Below are 27,758 nucleotides of genomic sequence, written 5' to 3' on the forward strand. Positions count from 1 at the left end.
ACTCCTGTCCTCGGATTCCAGTTCGATTCCTGGTATCCAGACAGGAATGAAGTGTTTCACTCCCGCCTGGGGGATCGAACAAGTCCTCCTGTGGCTCAGAGGCAGAAGAAAGTCACACCGGGCACGCTAGCTAGTTTCCAGCCATGTGTGCCGCGAGCCCGAGACTGCCTTGTACTTAAAAAAAAAAAAAGTGCAGTAAACGCCAAATAATGGCAGGGTTTATAGCACGCCATAACACGCTGGGGCTGTCAAACGCATACTTGGACTGGCCGGAAGATGACCCGATTTCCGGGCAAAGAAGAAATGAGTAAAACAGCCCTCGTTTGTTCGGTTTTCATGTTTAAGTTAAAGCAGCAAGTTCCCCGCCCCTCCCACACGGTACCACCGGTGTGCTGGGGCGACTTTGGAAAGTAGTTTTGGAACGTGTCAAACGCGCCGAAACAGCCCCACCTTAGGACCCAATTAGAGCAGATCTTTCCCTCCCCACCCCTACACCGGGAGCGGGTGCAGTCTTCCTCCTGGGTTCTTCAAGATGACCACAGATACGACGGTCTGGGTCGTGGTAGTGGGGGGAAAGAAAGGGACGTGGTTTGGAGTCACCTGGGTCCAGGGAAGCCCCGGTTTCGAGCACGGTTGGCTTAGGTTCTGGGATCTGACCAGAAGTTAGCAGTCAGCTCTTGCACCTTGGTAGACATCAAGGCATCTTTAAAAGCAAACGTCTCCCCTCCCGGAGACTTGGGGGAACGACCAAGTCTAGCTGGGATGCAGGAGCGAAGGCGTTAATCTTCGCTCTCACCGGTCACTCCCACTCAGGATGTCAGTCAAATAGGTCTCGCGAGAGTAAGGAAAAAAGGTAAGGCTTTTTTATTAACTCCTCCTCCAGCCCGATTAGTTCCTAAGCAACGATGCCACCAAGCTCCCCTGAGCCGGCTGGTCTGGGAGCGGCAGCCTTGGGCGATCACAGATCCTCCCCGAGGTAGCCCAGCCTCCCCAGGAGCCCGCCTCCTGCCCTGCCGGTGCCCCATTGGTCCAGCCGGCTTCCAGGTGAGGGCTGACGCGCGGGTGGGCGGAGCCAAGCGCACCACGTGATCGGGGAGCCGGGGATTCAGTCAGTAAGGTCTGGTTCGCGGAGCTCCGGTGGCGACACCGGGTCCACAGCCGGGAGGACGAATAGGGCAGGTCGAATAGGGTGAGCGATAGTTGAGCAGTCTGGACGCGAGGATGGGGTGCTGCGCCGGCGCGGTTACGGTGCAGAGCGATGGTGCTTAGCCCTTCGGGAAGTGTAGCTCCACTGGCACTCCTGGGGAGCTGAGCCGCAGCTGTTAGGAGGACGAAGATTTGTACTGTCAGGCGAGGAACAGTGCGAGGTTTTTTTGTTTTTGTTTTTTCGAGGTAGGGTCTTCTCTGTATTGTTTTTGGAGGCTGTCCTGGAACTGGATTTGTAGACCAGGCTGGCTTCTAACTCACAATGATCCGCCTGGCTCTGCCTCCCGAGTGCTGAGATTAAAGGCTTGCACCACCAACGCCCCGCTTTGTTTTGTTTTTTAATAGGACCTTTTGTCTTGAACTCCTTAGTGTCTATCTGAGTTTGAGAAGTGAGACTCGGCTCCTCCTACCCTAGTTGATATTAGGACCCAAGGCTTATTTTGTAGGTAAATCATTTTCTTTCGCTGAGCCCCAGAGGGTGGATGGGAGAGGATAGGGAGGACAACTTGAGAATGGAGAACAGCGGAGAAGAATGTAGCATGCTAGGGATATCTCAGTCCCGTTATAATTCTTCCTTCAGAGAACATGTTTCTGCCCCTGCCCTCTCCACCGTTCCCATTCTCATGTTTTCTTCTCTTCAAGACTAAGTGTTCCCCTTGGGTTGAGATTGCTTTCTTGACAATGCACTTCACTTATTCCCACCTCCGTTCTCTCCATAGTCTTAAACTAGAATGTGAGGTCAAGAGAATTGGACAAGCACTTTAGTCGGTTGTCTTTGAGTTGTCAGTTCTAGAAAACAAAATGAAGTAATCATGATGGGAAAATCTGCTTTATTAAAAGATTACTGGAAGGCTTCCTGGATTTGAGATACATGAATGTGAACAAGGTCAACAAATAGATTCACAGTTGGAGTGCAGCTCTCTAGGTGAGAATAAGTTTGCCAATTATCCAAGAACAAGCACGGTTGAATTGGAGGAAGAGGCTGGACCTGAATCTTGGTAGGGGCCCCTTTCTTGTGTCACACTGATCTCCATTGTTTTTAGGGACACCTACCTTCTGTTCCTTGCACTTCCCCTTTCTCTTTTCCTAGGTGCCTCCTGAAGAGCTACCATGTCTGGGAATACTTCATCTTCCACAGAACACAGAAGCAGCAGCAACTGTAAACCTCACACGGCAAACCTTCGGAAGGCAGGGAAGAAATGCTGTGAGTTCTGGTAAAGAGTGAAGGCTGCTTCCTCGTCGGATTTTTTTTCTTTTTCTTTTTTTGGTCCTGTAAATGTATCTGTATCCTAGACTCTTGCTCTGTGGGAGTGAATAGTAATTCTTTGGCATGGCAATTTATGTTTTATTATTTTGTGACAGAGTCTTACTACAGACCCCTGGCTTGTTGGGCACTCATTGTAACCCAGGCTGCCCTGTGACTCATGCAGTTCTCCTGTTTTTGAGATGTGTGCCCCTGTGTTGGACATGATATGAGATTAAAGTCTACAAAGTGGGCAATTTCCTATTCCAAACAAGTAGGCTTAGTGAAATGTGTCTTTGGAGCTTGACTGCTGTGTGGGCCCAGTGTTTCTTGTTGCTTTCATTGGATTTGGGAACAAATGCCAGATGTCGGATGATAGTTATTAAATACATAGGATGACAGAGTGTCAAGGTACAGGATTAACCTAGGACTGTCACTCTCTTAGTTTCCCTTTATCTCTTGAACTATGTTCTAGAACACAGTCTAAATTGCAGGCAGAAGCTAGGCATGGTGGCACACACCTGTAATCCAAGCCCTGGTGCGATAAAGGCAGGATCAGGAGTTCAAGGTTGTGCTTAGTTCCGAATAAGCCTGGGGTGCTGGAGACCTTGTCTCAAAACAAATAAGCAGAAGTTGCAGGTAGAAGCCAGTACTCATCCTGCGCCTCCAGGCCCGAGGGGAATGAGTCCTGACTTGTGACTCTCGGTGTCTTGGGTGCTTTACATTCTTACAGGGTTAGCCTTAGCATTTTGCAGATTCTTTCACCATAAGCACAGAGATGGCAGAATGGTGGCAGGGGAATGAAACATCTTTTCATGTTTCCTGACCTTACATCCTAGGCAAGGCTCTAGAGTTCCCCATAAATCTGGGGCATTGGTCCGCAGATGTTTCTGGAAACTGCAGGTGTTTTAGCACACTTAGTCTTCCTTGTGGAATGTACCTTTTTGGGAACCCTTCCAGTCAGTTCTCCATTTAGTAAGAAGTGCTTATGCATATGGTTAGGGGGAAGGAGGTGGGGGGTCAGCATGAGATCAGGTACTGACTGTGTTCAGAGTTGACTCCAGGGGCTCCATCATGGTGTCAGGCAGTTATAGTAGTGAGCTTGGCACACCTCTGTGGTTAGGGTTTCTTTTACTTGCCAGGTCAGGAAGCCAGTACTGAGGGCAAACTGTCTCATGAGTAAACTAGGCAGCAGGATGCTTAATTGCAGCCCATTCAGTCAGACTCCCTAGGTTTGAGTGATGGTTTTCCTGTTTCCTAGCCGTGTACCTGTGAGCAATTTGCTTAACCCCTCTCTCCCTCAGTTTATCCTTTTTAAAGAAAGGAATCAAGACTCCCCTCATTCTGTCCCCTCTGACTCCCCTTCTCTCCTTCCCTCTTTTCTTTCCTTTGACAGTGTCCCACTATGTAGCCTAGGTCACGTTAAACATGCTTTTCTTGTGTTGAGATTACAAGTTAACACTGCCACTCTTAACCTAGTTTACTCTGTTATAAAGTGAGATACTAAAATCATTCTCCCGGGAGTGATTTGAAAATTAGATAAATGCATACAGTCAAGCACTCAGATGAATATTGGAAGCAGCTGCTGTGTATGCTGTCTCACAAGTGACTCTACTTTTTGTATTTATTCTCGAATTATACCTAAATCCTACCAGCACCTCATAATTTAAGAGCATGGTAGAGAATTGTTTTTTACAGTGAAGAATGTTTTCTGCTTGACAGTATTGTAACTCACATGTTCTGACCTAGCATGGCCCTCTTAAAGGAAATGTGCTCCTGTTACTAGGGTATGTAATCCACAAAACAGCCAGGAGGGATGGCGGTGGACGTCAGAACCAGCTAGTTCACTTTTTCAGCCCTTCTAACTCTGCCTTGCTGCTCTAACTTGCTGCTCCTGGCTGCCTTCCTGACCCTTTCATAGCTCTTCTGCCTGAGGGCTTTTGATTAAGAAGCTAATCCTAGGTCCCATTTATGTTCTCTAGACTCATCCCCTGTTCCTGGCTCTAGTTTTTCTTTGCTAATCTCTACTCTTTTAAAACTGCTTTTTCTTTCCAACCGACGGACTCAGAGTTGTCATTTATGTACCCAACTTTTATAACTTCATGGTTGGACTGTGAAATCCTTAGGAGAATATTAGTTTATTTGCTCTACTGTGCACAGAGATTTGGCAGTTTAGACATCTTGTTCTGGTCCATCTTACTAATGAGTAGAACCTATTCTGTTCTGTTTCTGTGTGCTTAAAGACATTCCTAAGTTGATAGACCTAGATTCACCCATTCTACATTGTGTGTGGAAGGTTTCCTTGTTATAGACTCCCCACTGTCTAGTGTTGCTTTATTTATAGCTCAACTGCTGCCTCCTTGCTGCTCATTACACCTGCTTGCTAACTTTGAGTCTGGAAACTGACTGGGCTTTGTTTCAAGGCCAAAATCTCTGAAGAGCCTTACTAGGACTTGAGATGTTCCTGGGATGGGGTTGTAGGCAGGCTGGCTGGGTCCTTTTAAGGTACCCAGGTGAGTGGTTTCAGGGGTCTCTGAGAGCAGGAAATGAAGGGTCTAGGTGCTTTCCTTATTAAGTCTTCTCATCTTTTGGTTTCTTTTATTTATTTTTGAAATATTTTGAGTAGATTTGGAGAGACAAGTATATTTTTCCCTAAATATAAAAGCAGTGCATGTTTAGGAAAACTCAAGTAATTAAAAAAGAAAACATGGAAAGTAAAATCTTTCCCAATCTCTCCTATCTTTGTTAAATTCACTTCTTTTAGGTGTTTATTTCTGGTGTATCCCATTACCAAACATCATGATACACCTATTCTGTTCTGTTGCCATATTTCCTAAACTTTGAACTCTTATCCAGATTGACATCTTTCTGCATTGTGTGAATCTCATCCAATAATTGTTTTAAACTCTTCACTATCATAAAGAACGCTTCAGTGAATACCTTTATATTTCTGTACACTCATATCAACAGTGTTCCTTAGAGAAGTAAAAGGAGCATGACAGACCCAGGGAAAGTCCATGTTGTAATATGTTCTTTGAAGTTTCAGGGCCTCAAGAGATGTATTTTCTGGAAGTTGGCTATTACCATCTAAGGCTGTACTGCTTGACAGTTCTTAAACTTGATTATTTCATGCTTATCAGTCAAACAGCAGTAGATAATCAGGTTTTATAACTTTTAATGAATAAAATTAAGATAGTAATGATAATGCTTTATGGGTTGCATATTCAAAATACTGGGCCTGCTTAATGTTGATGATCGAAAAAGTCCTTGGCCATGAGGAGACCAGGAACTATTACTCTCCTAGACATCCTTCCAGATAAGCTTGGAGAACACAGTCATGTTTTCCCTGGGACCTTTTGTTTGGTATTAATGTGATGGCTAAGAACCAGTAGATAAGCCTGAATAGGCAGTCATGAGATCAGGAATGTGGTCAGGAAGCCTGACCTTGACTTTCTTCTGTGGTCCTGTGGGCCAAGCTCTTAAGGTCTTTGGGATTTAGTTTTTCCATTTATGTGAAAAAGTGTCAAGCTCTCATTTTGACTAAACTTGCTTATAAAGAGAAAATGATTTGAAGCTAAATAAAGCAAGTTTAACTCTGCATAAGAAGACAAAAGAATTTCAGGGTTGGAGCAGTTTTCCTTTGTCAAGCGATATTACATATCTCTAGGTCCCTTCTACTCAAACTTTTTCCTTTTAACAGAAAGGAAACAAGCTTTGCAGTTTTACCAGCCTAACAGTTTTGAGATATTATTATTATTATTATCATCATCATCATTATTTTATTTCCACAGACAAAAACCTGGTTATAGCAGGTGTGTGTGTGTGTGTGTGTGTGTGTGTGTGTGTGTGTGTGTGTGTGTGTGTACCTGCTTACGCTCTTGGCTGAGGCTGGAGGTCGGACTATGGAATGCCTGTGATCCAGCCTTGTTTTCTTTTGTTGTTAGCTTTCTCTGTCCAACATGGGGAACACAGAGCAGCCTCTCCCTGGTTTCTCTCAGAGTAGCTCCTAAGCATGCTTTTTTCTAAACTTCAGGGAGGGAAACAGCACCTTTGGGGGAAGCCTAATGAGCTAGAAGATGTGGACAGAGAGGCCTGTAAGTGCAGCTGATGCGTCAAATTACCGAATGTCCAGAGGAGTACGCACTAAGCTAGAGAACATAAAGACTGGGGGCGGGTGTAGCTGCTTGAACCTGATGCCAGGAGAGGCCTGTTGCCTGCTGGGGTCAGTGCTCAGTGACTAATGCCCCCAGAGACTACAAGGTGCTGTTTACTTACCCCTCAGCGCCTTGTGTGGATAGAGATGAAAACTGCTTATGCTGCTCCATTACCTATTTTGGTGGAGCTTCTGTCCAGAGTCTGCAGTTTCCACCATGCAACAGGGGGGGGGGGGTGAACTCTCAGTAGGTGTTCTCTTAGTTCTTTTTGAAGGAAAGAATTCACAGTGATGTTTAATAGATGTTTAAACAGAAGTTTATTTGGCAAAGCTAAACAAAGTAAAGACTAAGGAGATTGAAGTGGGAGTCTTTAGGTTCTGAACTGTGGGTTTTGGAGAAGTTTTTAAGTATCTATTAGGTTGGTGCCTTTCTCCTCCCAAATCATGATGGACCACATCTCCCTTATTAGGATATTATTTCCATGATCCCTGCACATGGGGAAGTATGTCACAATTGCAATGCACATGACATTATAATGACATCAGGTCTTGAGGATGCAGACCCTTAGTGCACAAGTGTGCGAAAATGCCCTGGTGCCTTAGTTTCTGGCACAGTGAGAACAACCTCACTGCAGCTTCAAAGATGTTTGTCCTCAGAGTGGCATTGTCACCATGAGGTGACACATGTTGCAGGGCCCCGTTGAAAAGGGTGCTTACCGCAGAAGTTCAAGGTGTTTTGTTTTGCTTTTTTTCCCTTGTCTTTCTCCATGGAGACAGCTGACAGCCTGAGCTCTCCCTGATAACCTCAGCTTGGGTCTTGGCTTCAAGAAAGGGGTTGATGAGGCACAAATGCAGGTCTTTTCTTCACCTTTGCTCTGTGTCAGGGTACGCAGGGAGGAACCAGTTCTGTGAGCAAACTGAAAAAAGCCTTTTGTTAGGGAGAAAAACTGTCTGGGTAGCACAGGCTTGGATTCCAATGCTAGGTCTACACTTGACTGATTATGTGCTGTGCAAGTCATCAAACCGTTTAAGCCCACCAACCCAGTGAAACCTATATTTGTAAAGCAACACTCCTGAGAGAAGTTAGTTTCTCAGAAAGGTCAGCGCCACCAACTGCTACTGCTCTGCTTTCCAGTCATCTTGCCTTTATATGAGCTTTGAGGCAGGCAGGCCTCCATGCTCTGTGCTGAAGGTGGAACCTTTATGGAGTCTAGTCAACCCTTTATCCTGCAGGCTTTGGCTACTAGATATCACTGGGTTAGAAATTAAAGTAGAGGAGGAGTTCATTGCCTGAGTGTTGTGGCCAAAACAGCTTGAGGCAGGGCTCTTTTTGCAGAGATCTTCAAAGACTTGCCTGGGGCTCTGGAGGGATGCCTAGGATCCTCAAGGGAAAACAACCCTCCGTGGGACCTATTTTAAAGTCAGTCTAGTTTGGGGTGAACAGCATCATAGCTACAATATTATTAGGCATTCTTTCTCTTCCTAATCTTTACTAGTATTTCTTTCCCTCTTGGGAATCTCTCTGAAGACTTGGGAAAGAAATGACTGTGTGTGGGTACTTTATGGAAGTCTGCATGACACTTTTACTCTGTTTCAAGAGGATATGCCAAATATAGCCTCATTTTACCTCCTCACTCTTCCTGGACCTTTGCCCTATAGGTTTATGAAGATTAAATGAGACGATGACTATGAAGTTTCTCATTTCATACATAAACCTCAGGAGATATATAGTCATTAAGCTCTACCTGTTTCATTTTCTTTTAGCATGGGCTTCCTACATGACCAACTCCCCAACTCTCATTGTTATGATTGGTTTGCCAGCCCGGGGTAAAACTTACGTGTCCAAGAAACTAACACGCTACCTCAACTGGATTGGGGTACCCACCAAAGGTAGGTGCAGGCCATTCATCGGGAAGGGAGTTGGTTAGTTCTGGGGTCCCACAGGCCTCGGAGACTTAGTCTTCCTAGCATTGAAGTCCTATAATGCTTCCTCATTTACTGGATTTGTTTCCTGTCCCCAGCCATGTCTCCTCCAAGCCTAGGCAGATGATCCTAGTTTTGATAGAATGCCTTTGATAGAAATATTCAAAATTAAATGAGAATATGTTATCTCAAAACCCTTGTCACATGTGTCATGTTTTGAACCTTATTGGTGCCCTGGCGAGACAGCAGCTGAGGAGGTAGAAGCTCAGCTTCAGACTTGCTCACACCCTCTTTTAAGTCAGGACTTTAGCCCAGCTTGTCTTAGTTTGGTATTGTTTCCGACATACCTGCTGTTTTTTCCATTCCATTGGCAACTCTGTTAGGCCAAGAAGTCTCCTTTAGTGGGGCCATTGTATTGTTTTTACTGCAGTGTTTAATCTTGGGGTGTATCGGCGTGAAGCAGTCAAGTCCTATAAGTCTTATGACTTCTTTCGTCATGACAATGAAGAAGCTATGAAGATTCGCAAGTGAGTCTTTTTTCTTTAAGACCTGACCTAAGTCAACTCTTTTTGGGCAGTTGTGAGACTGAATGTGTTAGGGCCCTATTTTTCTCAGGAAATATCTTGGGGGGGCATCTTAATGGATGTGATTAGATTGACAGATCAGCTTGGGTTGGTTGGGTAGCAGACAGGACTCTAGAAGATGTTTTTGTGTAATGCCTAAAGAGGTATAAGGCTTATAAATGGGACCTTGAGGAAAGTGTAGGATGGTGTGTAAACTTCTTGGGAAAGTTGAAAGATTTAATTAGAGGAAACATAACCAGAAAGAAATTGAGTGGGATATGACTCCTGCAAGTGTGTGTGTCTCCGGGCTTGTTTGATCTTAGCTCTTTTCACTGATTTCCTTTGTTCTCATGGCAGACAGTGTGCTCTGGTAGCACTGGAAGATGTTAAGGCTTATTTTACTGAAGAGAGTGGGCAGATTGCGGTAAGCCTTGTCTGCTTCCCCCTCTTCATCTCCACTCTTCCTGCCTCCTGGTTACTCAGCCCCACCTGGAGTTGGCCTTGGGGCAGTGTTTCATTTTTGTCTTCCCACTCATTTACTTTGTGTGCTTTCTGCCTAGGTGTTTGATGCTACCAATACCACTCGGGAGAGGAGGGACATGATTTTGAACTTTGCGGAGCAGAATGCCTTCAAGGTGGGCTCTGATGCTATGCTGGCAGAAAAGGGATGAGTGGAGGTGGGGAGCCAGGATGGAGAGATTGGAATGTAGGTCCCTTTGACTCTGATGAGCACAAGATTAGGCTATCTCTGACTTTGTCCACTTGGGGCATATGCCTAATCCTTGAGTGTTTTTTGTTGAGATCCTTTATTTAGCCTGTAAGGCCCAGGGGATGTGGTAAGATATGTTTTTAAAGGAAGAGGCTGGAAATCCTGAAGATGTGGCAGCTGGGTGGAGTAGGTAAGTATGTGCTTTCAGTTAACAATCTGGCATTTTTGACATGTTTATCATGTCTTTGCTCCATGGCCAGGTGTTCTTTGTGGAATCTGTCTGTGATGATCCTGATGTCATTGCCGCCAATATTCTGGTGAGTATTACCCCTGTCACCTGTAGTCAGTCTCAGTCTCTCTTTCTCTGTCTTTCTCTCTCTCAGAGTGTGTGTGTGTGTGTGTGTGTGTGTGTGTGTGTGTGTGTGTGTGTGTGTGTGGCCTCTGGACAGTGAAAGAAGGAAGCAAACAGGGTCTTCTTTATCTAAGAGCATTTTGGACCTTAATGCTCTTCTCTTGGGAAAAGGACCTGGGCCTGTGAGGACTACAATAAAAGTGAGTTCCTGTGTGAGGATCAGCTTAGACTGTGGGAGCCCTGCCTTTGTGCTCTGATATTACCTAGTAGTAAAACCTAAATATTGTACCAGATTAGAGTTCTTTTTGTCCTGTTCATCCACATTAAAGGGGAGGTTATTTACTCAGTAGTTGTCTAATGTTCTGATCAGCATTGAATATTGCACTTCTGTGCCCTGTGGGGCACAGCACCAGACAGTACTCCCTGGACAGGTTGTTTTGTTCTGTGCCCGGTAGGCATCTTTGTATGCTCTCTTAAAGATTCCTTCACACCATGGGAGCTGGAGTTACCTTATTTGAGAAAGAATCAGTGATTCCTAAGTCAAGTAGTGGGTCGAATACTCTGTTCTGAGAAGCAGTAGGGGGAAATTGGAGCCCATTCTGTGTTCACAGGCAAGTACATAAAGGGCTCAGGGCTCAGAAGCAGCATTAGCTGCATGACTCCCTCTGTCCTGTGGCCAAAGGCAGGCACATGACTCCCCAGTTGTCTTCCCTTTCTTGGTTGCCAGGGTCACAGGACAGGATGAGAGTGCTCCAGTGAGAAGCTGTTTTTACAGACTTCTTCTGTTTTTAGCAGTGACTATTTGTAGCGGGGCTGTTAAGAACAGAATTCTGACCAGGTCCTTATGTTGCTATGATTTCAGGAGGTAAAGGTGTCAAGCCCTGACTACCCTGAAAGGAATAGGGAGAATGTGATGGAGGACTTCCTGAAGAGAATTGAGTGCTACAAAGTCACTTACCAGCCCCTTGACCCAGACAACTATGATAAGTAAGGTTCAACCCCATGATCTGAGGATTGAGATAGGAGGAAGAGTGTCTTTCTCCCTCTTGGTCTCTATCCTTTCTGGTAGTCTAAACCTATGATATTTATGTCATTTCTCAGAACAAGGTTTGTATTGTGATATTGTCTTAGTTGTGTTACTATTGCTGTGATAAAACACCATGACCGAAAGCAAGCTGGGGAGGGAAGGCTTTATTTGGCTTGCACTTCCACATTGTAGATCAACATTGGAGGAAGTCAGACAGCAACTCAAGCAGGGCAGGAACCTGTAGGCAGGAGCTGATTGATGCCAAGGACATGGAGGGCTGCAACTTACTGGCTTGCTACTCATGGCTTGCTCAGCCTGCTTTCTTTTTTTTTCTTTTCTTTCTTTCTTTTTTGGGGGGGGGCTTGGTTTTTCGAGACAGGGTTTCTCTGCATTGTTTTGTAGGCTGTCCTGGAACTTGCTCTGTAGACCAGGCTGCCCTCGAACTCACAGAGATCCACCTGCCTCTGCCTCCCAAGTGCTGGAATTAAAAGCGTGTGCCACCAACGCCCTGCCTCAACCTGCTTTCTTATAGAACCCAGTATCACCACCCCAGGGATGGCACCAACCACAATGGGCTTGGCCCTTTCCCATCAATCACTGATTAAGAAAATGCCCTACAGCATGGTATTACAGAGGCATTTTCTTAATTGAGGTTCCCGCCTCTCAAATGACTTTAACTTATGTTAAACTGACATAAACTATCCAGCACAGGTATTTATGTGGGTTGTATGTCTTACTTAACCTTGTTTTCCTATCTTCAGTTTTTCTTTTCTGTTTTTTAGAGCATTTGTTTTCAACCTGTGGGACTTCTGAGGGGGTAGAATGACACTTTCACAGGTGTTGCATATGACATATCCTGCATGTCAGATCTTCCATTACGATTCATAATTAGCAAAATTACAGTTTCGGAGTAGCAACAAGAATTTTATGTTTGGGGGTCACAGTATAAGGAACTGTACTAAAGGGTCTCATTAGGAAGGTGGAGAACCACTGCTCTAGAGCAAGGTTTCCATCTAAGCATTAGTGACATTTTGAACTATGGGATTCTTTGTTGGAGGGGCTACGCTGCATATTCTAATATTCTAATATGTTTAGCAGTCTCCTTGGCCTCTGTCCCCGAGGTGTCAGGAACACCTCCAAGCTGTGACAAGTGAAATGTTTTCCTATATTACCAAATGTGTCCTGGGGACCCAAATCATCTCTAGTTAAGAAGCACTGCTCCAGACTTAGAAAATCTGAACTAAAATGCTGTTGAGTATCCCTCATTAGTCTCCTCGATGTAAAGTTCACCATGTATAATTTGTATTTTAGTATATATGCTTACTGTATATGTATCATATAAACCCAGGGACACTGACTGAAGGACAAGTGTCGGATCAGTGTTACCTATCATGACTGGCAATGTCTCATGGCAGTGAGGCATGGAATACAGATTGACTTGCCTGGTGTAGGGTATAGTGAAATGTTAAGTCCATGTTGCAGAAAGACAGTGTATATTTGAAACCTGTGGGAACATTGCCTTATGAAATAGTGTGTTTCGTTTTGAGTTTTTGAGACATTCTCAAGGAGTCCATGCTGACCTTTAACTTACTATATAACAGAGGATGACCTTGAACTCCTGACCCTTCTGCTTCCACCTCCCAAGTGCTGGGATTTATATTTTGATGAAACAACCGCTATATCCACTACTTTTCTCATCAGTGTGACAGGCCACTTGACATAAGGAACTCTAGGAGGAGAAGTTAGTTTTGGCGTGGTGTTCAGCGGGTACAGCCACCGTGGTAGGGGAAGCACGGGAGCAGGACTGGCTTCCATCCACGGTGGTGGAAGGTAGCTGCTTGCTCACATCTCACAGGCTCAAGAGGCAGAAAAGCTGGGCTCACCGGCTTTCTCCCTCCCCTCCACCGCATTTTTTGAGTCAAGGTCTCACTGTGTATCCTAGGATAGCCTTGAGCTCAGGGCAACCCTAGTGCCTAGGTCACAGGTATGAGGCCGCATGCCTTGCTCCATTTTTTTTCTCTTTGTTCAGTTCAGGACCCTATAGACCACGAGATGATACTGTCTACAGTCAGGGTGAGGGTTCCTCCCTTATTTAGTCTTGTGCCCAGAGGTGTGTCTCTAGTGCCCTAGGCATTTCTTAATTCAGTCAAGATGATTATCAAAACCATCACAACTGAACATAGCGAAGTGTTAAATCACTATAGTTATCTCATTAATGTCTTCAACTTTTTCACTTTCTTCAAATGAATTTCTCAGAATTCATATTTAGAAGCATGTCCATAAAGTGGCTGAAAGGCCCCACCCTAGATGCTGCATAAGGAGATAACCTTAAGTCTCTCTATGTCTGTGTAGAAAAGCTTTCTAGAGGGATGTTTATGTTTATTAGCATGGATGCTTATAGATTTTTATCTCTGGTGGTAGATCGATGGGTGCTTTTTCTTATTGTATATTTTTCTCCTGGTCATTATTTTGAATAAGCTCTTATTACTTTAATTTTAAGAAAAATCCTATGGCTACAAAGCAAATGGCGGCATTGTCTTTGAGAGGAATTGATTAGGTGAGAGAGATTGATTAGGTGGTTCAGGGTGCTGCAGGTACCCTGATTTTTTCCTTCCTCTCCTCCTCCTGAGTTGTCATTCTTTGTCTAGATTTTGACCACGTTATATGGAGCCCATGTGTCTCACTAAATTTTGAATTTAGCAAAATCTTCAAGTTACTTAGTTCAGCCCTGAATTCTGTTTTCCACACTTACAAATAATGCATGGCACAGGATAGACACTAAGAAGATAGTACATACTTACTGTAAGTTCAATAAATCATATGCCAACCTAGTTTGAAGATGTAATCTATCTCTTAGCTTTGTTGTTCTATAAATATGGCAGTGACAGGGAGAGAAGGAATAGCTGATGAGGCCCTACCAGTCAATACACAGATCATTCTCCCCATACTTTTCATATGTTCATTTGTCTTGAGTCAGGGTCAAACCTAAGCCCCTTCCAGCTAAGCCTTCTAAGTGCTGGGATTGTCACTAGGTGCTGATAGCCTTGCCCCCTTGCTTGCCACACTCCTAGTTTCAGATTTTCTGACCATAAAATTGCTTCTTTCTACTCTGTCCTAGGGATCTGTCTTTCATCAAGGTGATTAATGTAGGCCAGAGATTTCTGGTCAACAGAGTCCAGGACTACATCCAGAGTAAAATTGTCTACTACCTTATGAATATCCATGTCCAGCCTCGCACCATCTACCTTTGCCGGCATGGAGAGAGTGACTTCAATCTTTTGGGAAAGATTGGGGGTGACTCTGGCCTTTCACTTCGAGGAAAGCAGGTAAATAGCCAGCAGGCTGGATTTCCTTAGCTTAGAGTTAGTAGGGCATGGTGGAGGTCATCTGTTTTATCCCCTCCTGCTTAAATCCCATTTGGGCTTAGGCTGTGGTTTCACATAACTAGGCAAGTGCTAAGGATGTTCTCTGCTTACTGTTCTGGATTAAAGTATGGGTCACTTGAGAACTTTCTGCTGTGATCGTTCAGCCATCGGGAAATTACTGTGCACGATTTGTGATGTGAGCAGTCTTGCAACTGAATTACATTTCTTCTCCGGTTTATGGTTTGACCATGGCTAGTAGTTTCTGTGTGTTTTGTTTGTGTGGTGTGGTGGGTTTTCTTTGTTTAGCTTTTATTTCCAAACCCCAGTTTGCTCAGGCTCTGAAGAAGTTTCTGGAGGAACAGGAGATCCAGGACCTCAAAGTGTGGACGAGCCAGTTGAAGAGAACTATTCAGACTGCTGAGTCCCTGGGGGTGACCTATGAGCAGTGGAAGATCCTAAATGAGATTGATGCTGTGAGTAGGCACTTCTGATTGACACTCTCAAAAGTTATAATCTGGGTAACTTGGAAAACTAGACTCATCAACTAGAAACTGAGCAATCTGAATCCAGCCATTCAGAGGTTAGACGAGAAAGAGCTTCCTGGCTGCTGTCGTACCTGAACCCAAGGAGAGACCCACACCAGTCTGTAACTGAGCCACTAGTATTTGAGGAGAGTGATGCTTACAAGGACTCATTTTGTTTCCCTCCTAGGAAAAGGGAAATTCCCAATCCCTCAGCTCTATAAGACTTGCTTTGATCATTCAGTCAGCAGTTCTGGGAAAGTCTTTCCCCAATTTTTTTGGCATTCTTTAACCTCTTAGTTCAAATATACACTTCTTTTTGTCTTATTGATACCAGAACTCACTCTAGCCCAGGTTGGCCAGGAACTCAGTCTGCCTGCCTTAGTGTCCCAAATATTGAGCTGACAGGCATGAGCCCCCATGCTTGGCCTAGATGCTTCTCTTTCCATCCTTCCCTACCCTTGTATTCATCCCACAAGGTTTCTCTTTCCCTCAGTTCCCCCTCCTCTGATTCCTGCTGTCCTGCAGATTCTTGCTGAGCTGTGAATTCCCTTGCAGTAGGATAGAATGGCAGCTCAAACTAGAGAAACCAACTCTCTCTGAAGTGCCTCCTATGATGGCACCTTTGACACCTGACTTCCTGGTCACATCACACAGGTGGACATAGCACATGGCCTCCACACAGGGAGGCACTGGTGTTCCTCAGTGTTATCTTCCTCATCTGGGATGGGGAGAGTATAGGGTAGCCCACATCCTGATGCTGGTACGGCCTTTGCAGGGTGTGTGTGAGGAGATGACATATTCAGAGATTGAGAAACGGTACCCCGAGGAATTTGCACTTCGAGATCAAGAGAAGTACCTGTATCGCTATCCTGGTGGGGAGGTGAGGCTTCGTTCACTTGAACTAACTGCCTAGTGCTTTGCTGGGCACTTTTCTTTAGGGGACAAGAAAGGGTGACCTAGGAATCCCTTGTTATCCTGCCTTTGGTTATACTGTTTAATTTAGCTTAGACAGCTAGTGCTTTACGTTTTGTTAGGTTTTTAAGATCTCTAGGGGACAGGGTGACAAGATACCTTTTGTGTTGAAATGTTATAGAATGAATACAATCTTGTTTCTTTTTCATTCTGTTTCTTCTACTCTATTCCTACAAGCAGATAGAGTCACCAAGTAAGTATGGGGCATGAGTTACTTACTTACCATGTTTTAAGTACTTATTGTTATTGAAATGACTTCTTACCCAAAGATAAATGAAATGTAATGGCAGAAATTCCAGAAACATGTAGAACTCTTTTGTTGCTCTACATACTGCCTATTGATGTCTGTGAGGAAAAGAGAAATAAATTGAATTCACACGTGCATATCTGGAACTGTGGTTTTTGGTCTAAGTATTGCTTTTGAAAGATCTGATTTTTCTTAGGAAACCAGGGCTAGGGTAGTTAGGCAACATAGAGGCACTATGCCTCCCAGAATAGTCTCATGATTCTGGAACTTAGCCTCCAGCTTGGCTGCTAGCATGCACCTGGCCTCTTACCAGCTCTCCTTACTTCTCCTGAAGTCATACCAGGACCTGGTGCAGCGACTAGAGCCTGTCATCATGGAGCTGGAGCGCCAGGGCAATATCCTCGTCATTTCCCACCAAGCTGTCATGCGCTGCCTCCTGGCCTACTTCTTGGATAAAGGCGCAGGTACTGTGAGGGAAGGGATGGGGGAGGGATAAGCACACACACAGGGACAAGGCTGGACTCAGGGTGCCAGGGTTTCTGACCACCGGCTCTTGTTTTCTTCCATTCATATTAGAGTACATTCTCAGGCTGCAGTGTGGAGCTCCCGGCAGCCATTGATCAACCACTTACTCACTTCAGTGTGCTGCTGCAAAAGCCAGCAGTGGAGGATGGCTGATTGGCCTAAAGGGCCAGCTCCAGCTGACATGACTGGCAGCATCAAGGTGGCTGGTTGGATAGTCCAGTTTGTCTGTCTAGGTATTGCGGATGGTTTATTAGAACTGTCTCCACCCTTCAGGTTGGGAGTAGAGCAGTTGTTTTAGGAAAGCAGTAGGAAGTGCTGCTCTGGCCTGTCTTTGTCCAGTCCTCAGGCCACTTTTGAAGCCTTTGGTTGCTTTTGAGTGCTCAGGTAGGTCATAGTCTTCCTTTCCAGGAGGCCTTGGCTTCAGAACCTCTTCCTTTTTTCTTACATTTCAGATCTGCACTGACCTTATTTCCTTCCTTACCAGTCAGTAGCTTGGGTGACTTCTTTGGACTTGCCAGTTTGCTGAGTTTAGTGGAGAAGCCGTGCCACTCTAGGTGATGGTCAGGATAAAGAAAGCTCACGAGCCTCTTAGATTCTCTTTTCCCCAAATGACCTAGTTCTATAGTACTTAGACTGTCTTCACCAGGTCTTTTTTCTTTCAGATGAGTTACCATACTTGAGGTGTCCTCTCCATACCATCTTCAAACTTACTCCAGTGGCCTATGGTAACTATGAGCTTGAGCTGGTGAGGGGTGGGGACTGAGGAACATTCCCTGTGTAGCAGGGATGTTGTGTTAGTAGCTTCCACTTGAAAAGAGCATATGTACCCGTATCTCTTTTGAGAGCACACATATGCCCCAGTGTATGATCATGCTAGTACTGAAGAGTTTTCTTTGAGCTACTCCTTGGTGGCTTTTTTCTCTTCCTCCTCCTCCTCTCTACCGCTACCCCCTTTTGCTGGTTATTTATTTCTTGTGCTTGGTTTTATTTTATTTTGCTTGTTGGGACTAGTTGGGTCTAGCCTGGAACTCTAGGTAGTATGGAACTCATGAAAATTCACCTGCCTCAGCCTCCAAGTACTGGGATTGCAGGAGTGAGCCACCATGCCTGTGACAGCTTTTCTTTCTGTTGTTTTCCAGGTTGCAAAGTGGAAACAATTAAACTCAATGTGGAGGCTGTGGACACACATCGTGATAAGCCAACTGTAAGTATTTCCTGGTCACCTTGAATCTCTAAATCTTTGTTATTAAGAGACTTGGGTTTCTTTTATGTACTAAGAAAAGCAAAGCCAGAATTCATGGCCTGCAGTGGTCTCCTTACTTACAAAAGGGAAAGATGAAGGAATTTTTAGTTATTTAAATGAGTATTTCTTTCATGAATCTTAGCCCTGAAAGTTATCTCCTGGGTATTGAGTTCATATAAAAAGTGCTTGGCTGAAGTGAAATATATGAATTCCCTTGCTGTACCTCCAGAGAAGTCTCCATTTACAAAGCAGGGTCCAGGGGGTCATTGCCCGTATAGTCAGCAGATGCAGGTCAGCTCCTTCCTTGGTCTGGTCTTGGCAGCCTGTGTGGTCTTAAGCAAACACCTTTGCTGGCTCCCATACTGCTCTTCAATGTGGTGCTCAGGGATCTTTCCCTGTGATGACCCTTTTATTCCTCTGGGGCTATGGGCCCAGACTCTGCCCCTCTCGGTCCTGTATGTAGAGAAGCAGGAGGAAGAGCAGTTATGCTCAGGAGCATTGTTTGACCTCTGTGGGTAAGGTTTTGGTATGGCTTTCATGTATGTGGTGTCCCTCCATTTCCAATCAGCACAACTTCCCCAAGAACCAAACCCCTGTAAGGATGAGAAGGAACAGCTTTACGCCTCTGTCCAGTTCGAACACAATAAGGCGTCCAAGAAATTACAGTGTTGGGAGCCGGCCCCTCAAGCCCCTCAGCCCTCTCCGTGCCCTGGACATGCAAGAAGGGGCGGACCAGCAGAAGACCCAAGTCAGCATTCCGGTGGTGTAATTGTGTGTTTCCCTCCAGCTTTGGCCTCTTGCCCTTGCCACTAATCAACCAAGAAGTCATTTAACTTTACCCTGCTCCTGTCCCAACATTAATCTGAACATGGAATATAAGCTCATGCATGTACAGAGCAGCCTTAGTCATTCTCTAGTGTAAACACCTCAGCCGGGGGCAAGATGGCAAGTTGGATCTTTTTAGGACAGCTTCCCAGATGGGATGGTCTAAAGGAAGAGGAGCCAAGCATGAGTCATGGACTTGGTTCTTCTGCTGTTTCCTCGTGTCTGACCCACTAATGTCTCTGAAGTGTGTGTGGGGGTGGGTGGAGGTTGGGTTGGGAGGGAGTACTGAATAGAGGAAGATACAAAAACCCATTTGTCCTTTATCTATGTCCTTTTAATCTGTCCTTACACTCCTTACTCAACTTCCATGTCTTCTAGCTTCTTTGGATTGTCTGGTTTGATGCATGGCATTGTGGTGTGGTAAAATAAGGGATGGCTGATAGGAGTCTAAGTCCCGTTGGTGCTGCCTGCAAATGGGTCTGCATCTGCACTGGGAGAGTCTTTCCCTTCCCTTCTCCCTTCCTCTCCAGCCAGGTCCTGCAAGGGTTAGCCCAGCCTACAGAACATCCACAGAAAGCCCTGGAGTTTGCAAGTGGACATAGGGTGAGAGCTCTCGCCTCTTTTCATGAGAAACAATCCTAAGTTTTTGCTGTACTGGGGAACTGGCTCTAAGGATGTTGTAGACATGTTTTGATTTGTGTGACAGTCCTTTGCTGGCTGTGGAGTGGGGCTGGGGTTAGGGTGAAGTCTAGTTCTTACAAATTCCCAGTTCAGACTTTTTATCCTGTGACTCTCAGTTTCTTGACTATTCCAGTAGCTTGTGACCTTTGGGGCTGTTTAAAAACACCAGGATCACCATTAAGCCCCGAATTTCTACAGGCAAAAGACAGGGTGGTTAAGTTCAGTAACACCACTCATTGCTTATCAATAGTTTTTAGAATAATTTCCTTAAGCCAAGTTTTTTCATGAAAATTATTTTTTGAGCATAAACATGTTTTGATGATGAATTTAACCTCTCTTATTGGGGAGTTCTGTTTATACTGAGAAACTGTCTCAATATTCCAAGGAGTCTTCTGAGGTTGGACTCTTGGAAGTTTATATGTGTATCTATTGCTTGCTTTAAGGGGATTCTCTCTGTATTGGCCCAGGGCCTTGTCTGCTGAGCTCAATACCAACCCACTCATGTCCCCTCTTCTAAGGGACAGTTCTAAAGGTCTCAGAAGATTTTTCAGAAGAGACAGTGACTCCTTACCTCTCAGTTTGTCATGTGGGGCCAACTGGTGAGGGAAGGCTAGCAATTTCTTATGAGACTTTGTCTTGTGACAGAAAACTTTTTGCATGGCTTTAATCCTTAGAGTGTGCTGTAGAATTTTTGAAATATATACATGCCTGGTTCCCTTGAGTCAGGCTGAGTACTGCCTTAAAATCTCTGGGATTGGAGCCTAGATATTTGGGTGTTTAAATTACATCCTCAGTGGTCATCCCGCTAAGAGTCAGTTGAGGGGCTGGAGAGATGTCTCAGCACATGCTGCTCTTCCAGAGGTCCAGCACTTGTCCCCTAGCATTAATGTTGAGTGGCTTACAGCAGCCTGTAACTCCAGCTCCAGGGGATCTAATGCTCTCTTCTGGGATCCCCAGGGGCTTTTATATATTAGTTCATATGTACATAGACACAGAAATACACATAAGTAAACCTAAAGTTAAATCTTTTTTTTAATCCCACTTTATGAAGCTGGATAGAAAAATGCCAGTATATTAGTATCTTAGACAAAGTATGTATCAGACCGAAAATTCTGAATTCTTGGTTCTGATGCTGGGGCCGAGCACAGTTTTGAAAGGCAGGCTGCTTTGTTAGAAAGGCATTCAGGGTTCTAGTCCCATCTTTTCCCTTGGCTTTGCAGGGGGACGTGCAGCACATTACTGACTTAAGCACATACCGTTGGGTCCATACTGAGAACTCTTGCAAAGTGATAGAACATGTGGACCGATGGAGGTCATCACTACAGGCTGCTGACCTCTGGTCTCGAGTCCTCTACCCTTCCATCCCATATAGAACACTCCAGCTGATTTCAGAAGCTGCCTAGGTGCCTGAAACATCCAAGACAAAGAAACTGGGAACTTCTTTTAGGCAGTGTTCCTTGCCCCCTCTTGACCTTTGTTTGTGGGCACTGGCCTTAGTGAGGAAAACATGCAAAAAGACAAAAATTTTTTTTTCAATTTCCTTGCCCTGGAGATTATAAACAGCAACAACAAAACTGCCCTTAAGAGGTCAGACATATATGTATGTAGGGAAAAGCTCACATTCCCAAGATACTGTCCATGCTTCCTTTGGACATGGACAGGGGTATGTGGGACAAGTGGGAAATAAAAGGAGAAGGGAAAGCAAATTTCTCTCTCTTGGATCCTGGCCACTGTGAGGACATTGGAGCGCTTCACAGTGAGTGAGTTCTATATTCAATAAAATATCTTAGACCTCCTTTTCAGGTAGCATTATTTCCATTATCATATGTGTGTTTAGGGCTGACCAATTAGGATTGGGTATCCTATCAGGGCCTTGTTTCTGGAGAAGACCTAGTCTCCCTCTCTCAGTAGCCATTGATTACCTGTGGCTCTTCATCTAGAGTAGGTTTTTTATTCATGCATATGTATATATATGTATATAAATGCAACAATAACTAGAAGAGGAGATTATGAACTTGAAAGAGAGTAGGGGAAATTTTGAAGGAGTTGGATGGGGACCCGGAGGGCTAGAATACAGTACTCATGTAAGAAATACTAAAAATAAAATTGAAAAATACAGAAGATGTAACTGATAAATGAATATTTCAAACAGACTAGGAGAGCTGACACTGGATACAGTATAGCCTGTCTTCTGACTGTTTTCTTGTTCTGTGGCTGCGAGACCCCAAAGGTTTGGGATGTCCTCTCCTCACAGTGTGAGGGTGAGATGTGGCCTGGGCAGTATGTCTGGTACTTTTACACAGTTCCCTTGTCTACTGCAGTTATTACCAGCTTTGATCTAAATTGGCATTCAGTTCTTTCTTCTGCTGCCAGGTAAGGGTAATTCATAGATACTGAGTAGTAGGAGGAAGAACCCTGATCTAATGGCTAAGGATCTAAGAGGAGACTTTGTTGACCACCTGGAACTGAGCCAGCCTGTTGTAAATACCATCCGTAGGGGTTCACTGGACCATCATTCTGACTCTCAGTCTACACTCATTCTTCGAGTTTCCTGTGTTAGTTCTCTTCGTGTATATGAAGAGCTGGGGTAGTTTTACTATCCATGGATAAAAGGAGTGGAAGTTGGAGCTGAAAAGCAGCAGGGGTTTCAACATCCTTCACCTTTTAGAGCAAGATCCTTCAAGGAGCTGAGCAGGAGAAGCAGAGTGGAAAGTACTTATTCCAGAGTTAAGGGAAGTTCTAATTCACATTTTCTCCCCTTTTCCCTTGTTACTTATGGGTGGGAGATTACCTTGCTCTGAGTGCTTGCGTCTGGGGTGACGTGTGGTGCCCTGTATGGAGACTTTCAGTTTTGTTGTGGAGGGAATAGGTGAAGACTTGAATCTACCTATGTGAATTCTACCTGTGTAAAATGGAAGAGAAAGTAATATTTTGTATTTATTTATTTATTTACTTTTAAACTCAAAGTTGAATGGGAGATGAACCCCTGCAGAATGGTGGGAGGGGTGCTGGAGATGTAGATCAGTGGTAGAGTACTTGTTTAGCATATAGGAGGCCCTGGTTCTGTCCCCAGTACTGGGGAAAACAAAACAACCACCCCTGGATGAGAAAGTCACGAAATGGATTTGAGAGAGGAATGTAAAGGAGATTTAGAGAACCACTACTGGCCTATCTTGTTTCCAAACTAGAATTTAGCACTTATTGATCATTGGTAAAGGAACCATTTCATTGTTTTTAGACATGCATTATGCTGTGTGCTTACCACTCTTCCTGGATCCTGAGAAGCCAAGTTAGGGAAGCAGCATGTGTGTTCCTGGACCAAATGTTGAGCGTTTCAGGCAAGGATCTGAGTGAGTAATCCTCATAGAAATCCACAGTTGATCTCCAGGTACCCCATTTGAGCAAACAGGGTAATTGTTAAGGAATTAGTCTGCCTGATGACTTTCTGGGACAGGCGTGATCTGGGTTCCAGGGAAGCTCTTTAGTGCTAGAAGTGCCCAGTGAACAGGGGAAGTAGAGCATGGAACTCTTAATCCCAGGGTTGTGGGTTCATGCCCCATGCTGGGCACCAGTTGAAGGTGAGGAAATATAATCAGTTCACCAAACCCAAGATGAATGATAAATAGGTGTTTATTGGGGAGAACTTACACAGATAACAATAAGTAACTGTCGTGGTGTTCCTGCTCCAAGGATGCAGACCCTGCCTCCTTCCCTCCACCCCTCTACCTTAAACAGTCGTATTTGCACCTGTAACCATGCCCATGCCCTAAAGGTGTGGCTATTGTTACAGGTTCACGGGCAAGGTATCACTACAGGGAAGCACAGTAGGTACCTGAAGCAGCTCTGAGTGATGGGATTTCATGCACGTCTCACTGCGTCGCCAGTCTCAGAGGAATGTTGTATTTGTTGAAGTTTTAGTAAATTACCCAATTTTCCTTGTATTCATTTTGACTTATGTTTTGAAGCATTTTTATTTTAAAACTATATAACAGTTGAGCCAGGTAGCAGTACTGCTGTACAGGATCTCAACTTTTCCCTAGAGGTGATGGACACAGATCTGAAGTGTGACTGAGAATTTTATTTTCTAGGGTCCAGAAGATAGGCCTTTTTGCCAGCTGTCTCTCATATCTCATTGTCCTGATTGGTAGTCTGTTTATATTACTATAATCCCTTGGCTTTTACACATGTCCTTCAAGAAAGGAATTGAATATCTTGTTTCCTTAATGGAGAAGTTCTTTTCACTGACTTTTTATAGATAATTATTGTGTAATAGTGACCAACTTCTCATTATTTTTTGAAAGGTGATGTTGTAGATTACTTGTATGGCATTTTGTGATCCTAGCTAACTAAGGTGATGACTTATAGAAGTCACATTAACAGTAAAGATGTGACTTTACTTGAAGTTCTTTCATTCAGTCCATTGCTTCAGGACAGGACTTCCCTTTTACCATCCATCCCTGAACCTTCTTATGGGCTGCAGTTCTCACTGAGAATGCTGCTGTTTTTAGTCTGCTGTGTATTTGACCTTAATCTCATACAAAGGGAGATGTGCATCCAAATACTGATCTCAAGAGTATTTCCGTAAGCTTTTCACTGGGTGTGTGACTAATACTCATGTGACTCAATCTTTAAAGAAACTTCTGAATTGTGTGTAGTTTTTCTGTTGTTGAAGCAACAAGATCACCGTTCTCAGATGTGGTGGCTTTCCTGTGGCAAAAACAAAGGGCCTATCACAAATGGGGCATGTGATGTAGAGAGAGGCTGAGCACCGCTGGTTTGGATGGAAATAGGCTGAACTTGGGAAGCCTAGTAACAGAATTTTATTTCAGATTTCTTAGGCACAGCCCTGCTGAAAGTGGGGATGCCAATCCTTGTAGCATTCTGATTTATTTCGTGGTATTAATAATGAAATGTTGCATTGGGTCCATTTAAAGTGTATATAATTGTATTTGAAATGTGTTTTATGTGCATTCCTGTGTAGAATGGGTTAATAAAGTCATTGAGTAACTTGATTTTATCAGAAGGCTTCTGGTTTTTATTATTATTAATTTGCTTTGCATTTTGAACTGTTCCTCCTATCTACTGTCTTCTAAAATGGCCTCATACTTGACAGGCTGAGACTTAGCAAACTAATGGAAGTTCTCAGAAAGCCTGGAGTCCAGGGTCATAGGCATGGCTCTCTTCCTCCACCTTCTGGGGGAGGGTGGGGAGGACATTGTTGGTGGTGCAAAAACTTTAGTTGTTAGTCACTTGCACCTTCTGGTACCTGTGCAAGAATTAAGAACTATAATAGACCACACTGCACATAACTTTTGTTATCTATTGAAAAGAAAAAATTTGTGAAATCTTTAAGAATTTACCAAGCTGTTGTTTCTAAAGTAAATCCTGCCAGTTTCCAAGCAGACTTCATCCAATGGTATGAAATAGAACTTACCATCTCCTGGAGCAGAAGATACCGATAGGTATCTACTGTTCTCTTGCCTTATCCCACATTGTGCTAGCAAGGCCCGAGAGCTCATTAGTAATTTAGAATGAGAGGCTTCTGCCCAAACTTTCTAAACCATGATTTTAGCAAGAGCACTAGGTGATTGGATTCATAGGTACATTTAATACTTTAGAAACAAGCTTTCTAAGGGAAAGAATTAAACATTAAATACCAGTTCATGGGAAGAAGTTGATCTACTCTGGCTCCCGAGTATTATGGGGTAACCATAATAGTTGGGACCCTCCTCAGAAGCCATATAGCTTGTAATTGCTACTGGTGTGTGTGTGTGTGTGTGTGTGTGTGTGTGTGTGTGTGTGTGTGTGTGTGTGTGTGGTGTGTGTGGTGTGTGTGTGTTAGGGGTGGTGTGTCTTTTGACTGATGCTGCCTGCATTACCACAGAGACCCAACCCACTTCTGCTTTATATCTTAGATATGCAACTTAGAGTCCAGTTCTGAAGCAGACAGGTGCCCTATTGCTGTCATTAGGTCAGCTACTCTTGGAAAGAAGCCATTGAACAGCTAAGCCATTAAAGTTTACCTGAGTCCCCAGGGTTAAGGTGTGTGCAGGCACACCAGTATGTCCTCACATGCATTTGGATGTGGGGATGAGGTCACAAATGTTGGTAGGGTGGGGGTGGATTCTTATTGCGTGTCTGTTCATCATTTGGCTGTGGTATAATGGCTTTGCTTCTCTTTCTGACTCCTAGGAAGTGGAGAATGTGCTGGCTGAGCATAGACGCCCCTCAATGGCATCCCTCACATTGCTCTCCTGATGGTGTGAGGCTGAGGCCAGACCTCTCCGAGGAACTGGATCTACTAAAAAGCCTGGGATGCCAGCATCACTGAGGCTAGAACAGGAAATTAAGTGGGAACTTCTCGTTTGAGGCTACCAAAAATGAGGCCTGGAAAACCTTGACTACGTTTCTTCCCCTCATGCCTAACAGGATTATTGCTACACTGTGCCTCAAAAATCTTTAACAGCCCGAAGGAGTTAGTTCTTATCTCTTTTGACCCAAGTTTGCAAATGCTATCCTACTTAGGCATTCAATATTCTACCTATGACTGCCTGCATCCTTAGCTGGAGATTGGCCTGACATGCAAATGCACTGCTTTAGAATTGGTTTCTAGGTGAGGATGAACTTCAGGAAGGCCATGCTTGGTAAGAGCTGTTCGTTGGATCTGTTGAGGGTGAGCACGCTGAAGTGCAATGTGAGTGCTAGCGGTTACCTCTTACAATGTGGAAAATGAGATCTTTCACCAGGGAAATGAAGGGCGTCAGAACTCAGCTCTGAAGTGCCTCTCCTCTGGCCACAGAAGAGTAGTGTCCATGGCTCCCTTTTTATTTAGAGAGGTTTTTCTTCCATACTCTTTGGTGCAGGGTCTGGATGCCAGACTTCCCCAAAGGGGACCAGCCTTTACATTCTCTTGTAGCTACTATCTTTTCTCTCTGACTTGTGCCTCACAGAGCCAGAGAGGACTGATTGATTCAGTGCCTCCTGAGGGATTGGGAATGAAGGCTAGCTGGAACCATATCCATCCCACCACGAAATAAAGATGGCTTCTCGAAAATAAATTATACTGGGGATTTTTTTTTAATTTCAAAATAGGCAGAGGCAGACATGACCCTTTCATCTGTCTCATTGATGTGATCTCTAGGAAGGCTGTGGATATGACTGCTAAGTAGTGGTCCTATGATGGATGCCTCTGTTGTAGCTGTCACTACTGTGATGTGCTGGTCTCTCATGACACTTGACAGATACAGCGTGGCCTCTGTGCGTCAGTGAGTGGATGCCCCTTTCAGATGAATCAGATTGCTGTTCCTAGATCACCGAGTATCAAATGTGTACACAGTCACTATGAATACACTTCTATTGTGTTACTCCTGAAGAATGCAGAAGCCACAAAGTGCATTGTACCTTACAAGTAGAACCTAGTGTTTTTTCTTTTGGTTTCTTTCCTTTTCACTTGAAATGCTCACTTGTTGGGCAGAAAAATAGTAGCAAGAAAAGTCATGAAATGCTTCTTTTTCTACATGGTTCTTTTATATTTTGGACAATACTGGAAACGGTTACCTAAGCAGGATGTGGTGAACTGCGGGCAGTTCAGTGTCTCCCCACCCGCAGCTCGCAGCTCTTTGTGTGCACATCAGCTGGAGGGAGGCTCCTTGTTCTGCTCAGCGTAGTCAGTTTTCCCTGTTACTTGTAGCGTGCTGTACTACAAGGGTTTGTTCTTGTGGTGCAGGCTGCTTTCTGCATTGAAGTACACTCCTGGTATTTTTATGAAACTATTTATTGTGTGTGAGGATTTTGCATGTATTTAATCAGAATGTCATGTATGTTCTGTGTTCTGCTAGCTGTGTATGTGGCTTGACTCCTAAGCCTCATGTCCATAGTATTACCTTAAGTTAAATTTGTAGAGCATAAATACATGTGTGTGTAAAAGAGTGATAACTATGTTATGACATACATTTAAATTTTTTTCGTTGATTTTATTATAAACCAAGGATTGCATTTCTCTGGAGAAAAGTTCTCTCTTGGATAGTAAAACCATGCTGAAATATCTGAGTTACATAAACTGCTTTTATAATAAAAATAAAGTTATTTTTAATTAAAAGGTGCAGTGAAATTTTTAATTTACATGCAAAAGAAATCATTTGGTACATTATAGATGCACAAAATATAAGTGTTTTCCAAAATGTACTTGAAAGTTTTTAAA

General features: G+C 44.1%; 1 protein-coding gene across 18 annotated transcripts; it reads left to right on the forward strand.

The window, feature by feature from the left end:
- Positions 1 to 721: 721 nt before the first annotated feature.
- Pfkfb2 (6-phosphofructo-2-kinase/fructose-2,6-biphosphatase 2) lies at positions 722 to 27,656 on the forward strand. Of its 18 annotated transcripts, none has more exons than XM_040737143.1 (18): positions 735 to 853; positions 1,552 to 1,652; positions 2,047 to 2,204; positions 2,297 to 2,410; positions 8,367 to 8,492; positions 8,956 to 9,052; positions 9,446 to 9,512; positions 9,649 to 9,723; positions 10,058 to 10,114; positions 11,012 to 11,136; positions 14,295 to 14,502; positions 14,868 to 15,014; positions 15,841 to 15,945; positions 16,619 to 16,748; positions 17,472 to 17,534; positions 17,949 to 18,013; positions 18,621 to 18,800; positions 25,751 to 27,656. In XM_040737143.1, the coding sequence occupies exons 4-18, from the start codon at positions 2,317 to 2,319 to the stop codon at positions 25,814 to 25,816; spliced, it is 1,605 nt and encodes a 534-aa protein (XP_040593077.1). In that variant the 5' UTR covers positions 735 to 853; positions 1,552 to 1,652; positions 2,047 to 2,204; positions 2,297 to 2,316; the 3' UTR covers positions 25,817 to 27,656. The 18 variants fall into 18 exon arrangements, 17 of the variants coding, with proteins under 17 accessions (XP_012975840.2, XP_040593077.1, XP_012975844.2 ...); XM_040737154.1 differs by lacking the exons at positions 735 to 853; positions 1,552 to 1,652 and adding exons at positions 1,069 to 1,189; positions 19,412 to 19,480; XM_040737142.1 differs by lacking the exon at positions 735 to 853 and adding an exon at positions 1,071 to 1,189.
- Positions 27,657 to 27,758: the final 102 nt, after the last annotated feature.

Source organism: Mesocricetus auratus, unplaced genomic scaffold (genome assembly GCF_017639785.1).
Source record: "Mesocricetus auratus isolate SY011 unplaced genomic scaffold, BCM_Maur_2.0 Super-Scaffold_100676, whole genome shotgun sequence".
Lineage (NCBI taxonomy): Eukaryota > Metazoa > Chordata > Mammalia > Rodentia > Cricetidae > Mesocricetus > Mesocricetus auratus.

What these genes read in the sequence shown, in the direction of transcription:
- Pfkfb2 (XM_040737154.1), top strand. Translation starts at nt 2,317, where the DNA reads ATGTCTGGGAATACTTCATCTTCCACAGAACACAGAAGCAGCAGCAAC. An exon ending in GAAGCTATGAAGATTCGCAA is followed by an intron (nt 9,053 to 9,445) that starts GTGAGTCTTTTT and finishes TTCTCATGGCAG; the next exon opens with ACAGTGTGCTCTGGTAGCAC. An exon ending in AAGAGAGTGGGCAGATTGCG is followed by an intron (nt 9,513 to 9,648) that starts GTAAGCCTTGTC and finishes CTTTCTGCCTAG; the next exon opens with GTGTTTGATGCTACCAATAC.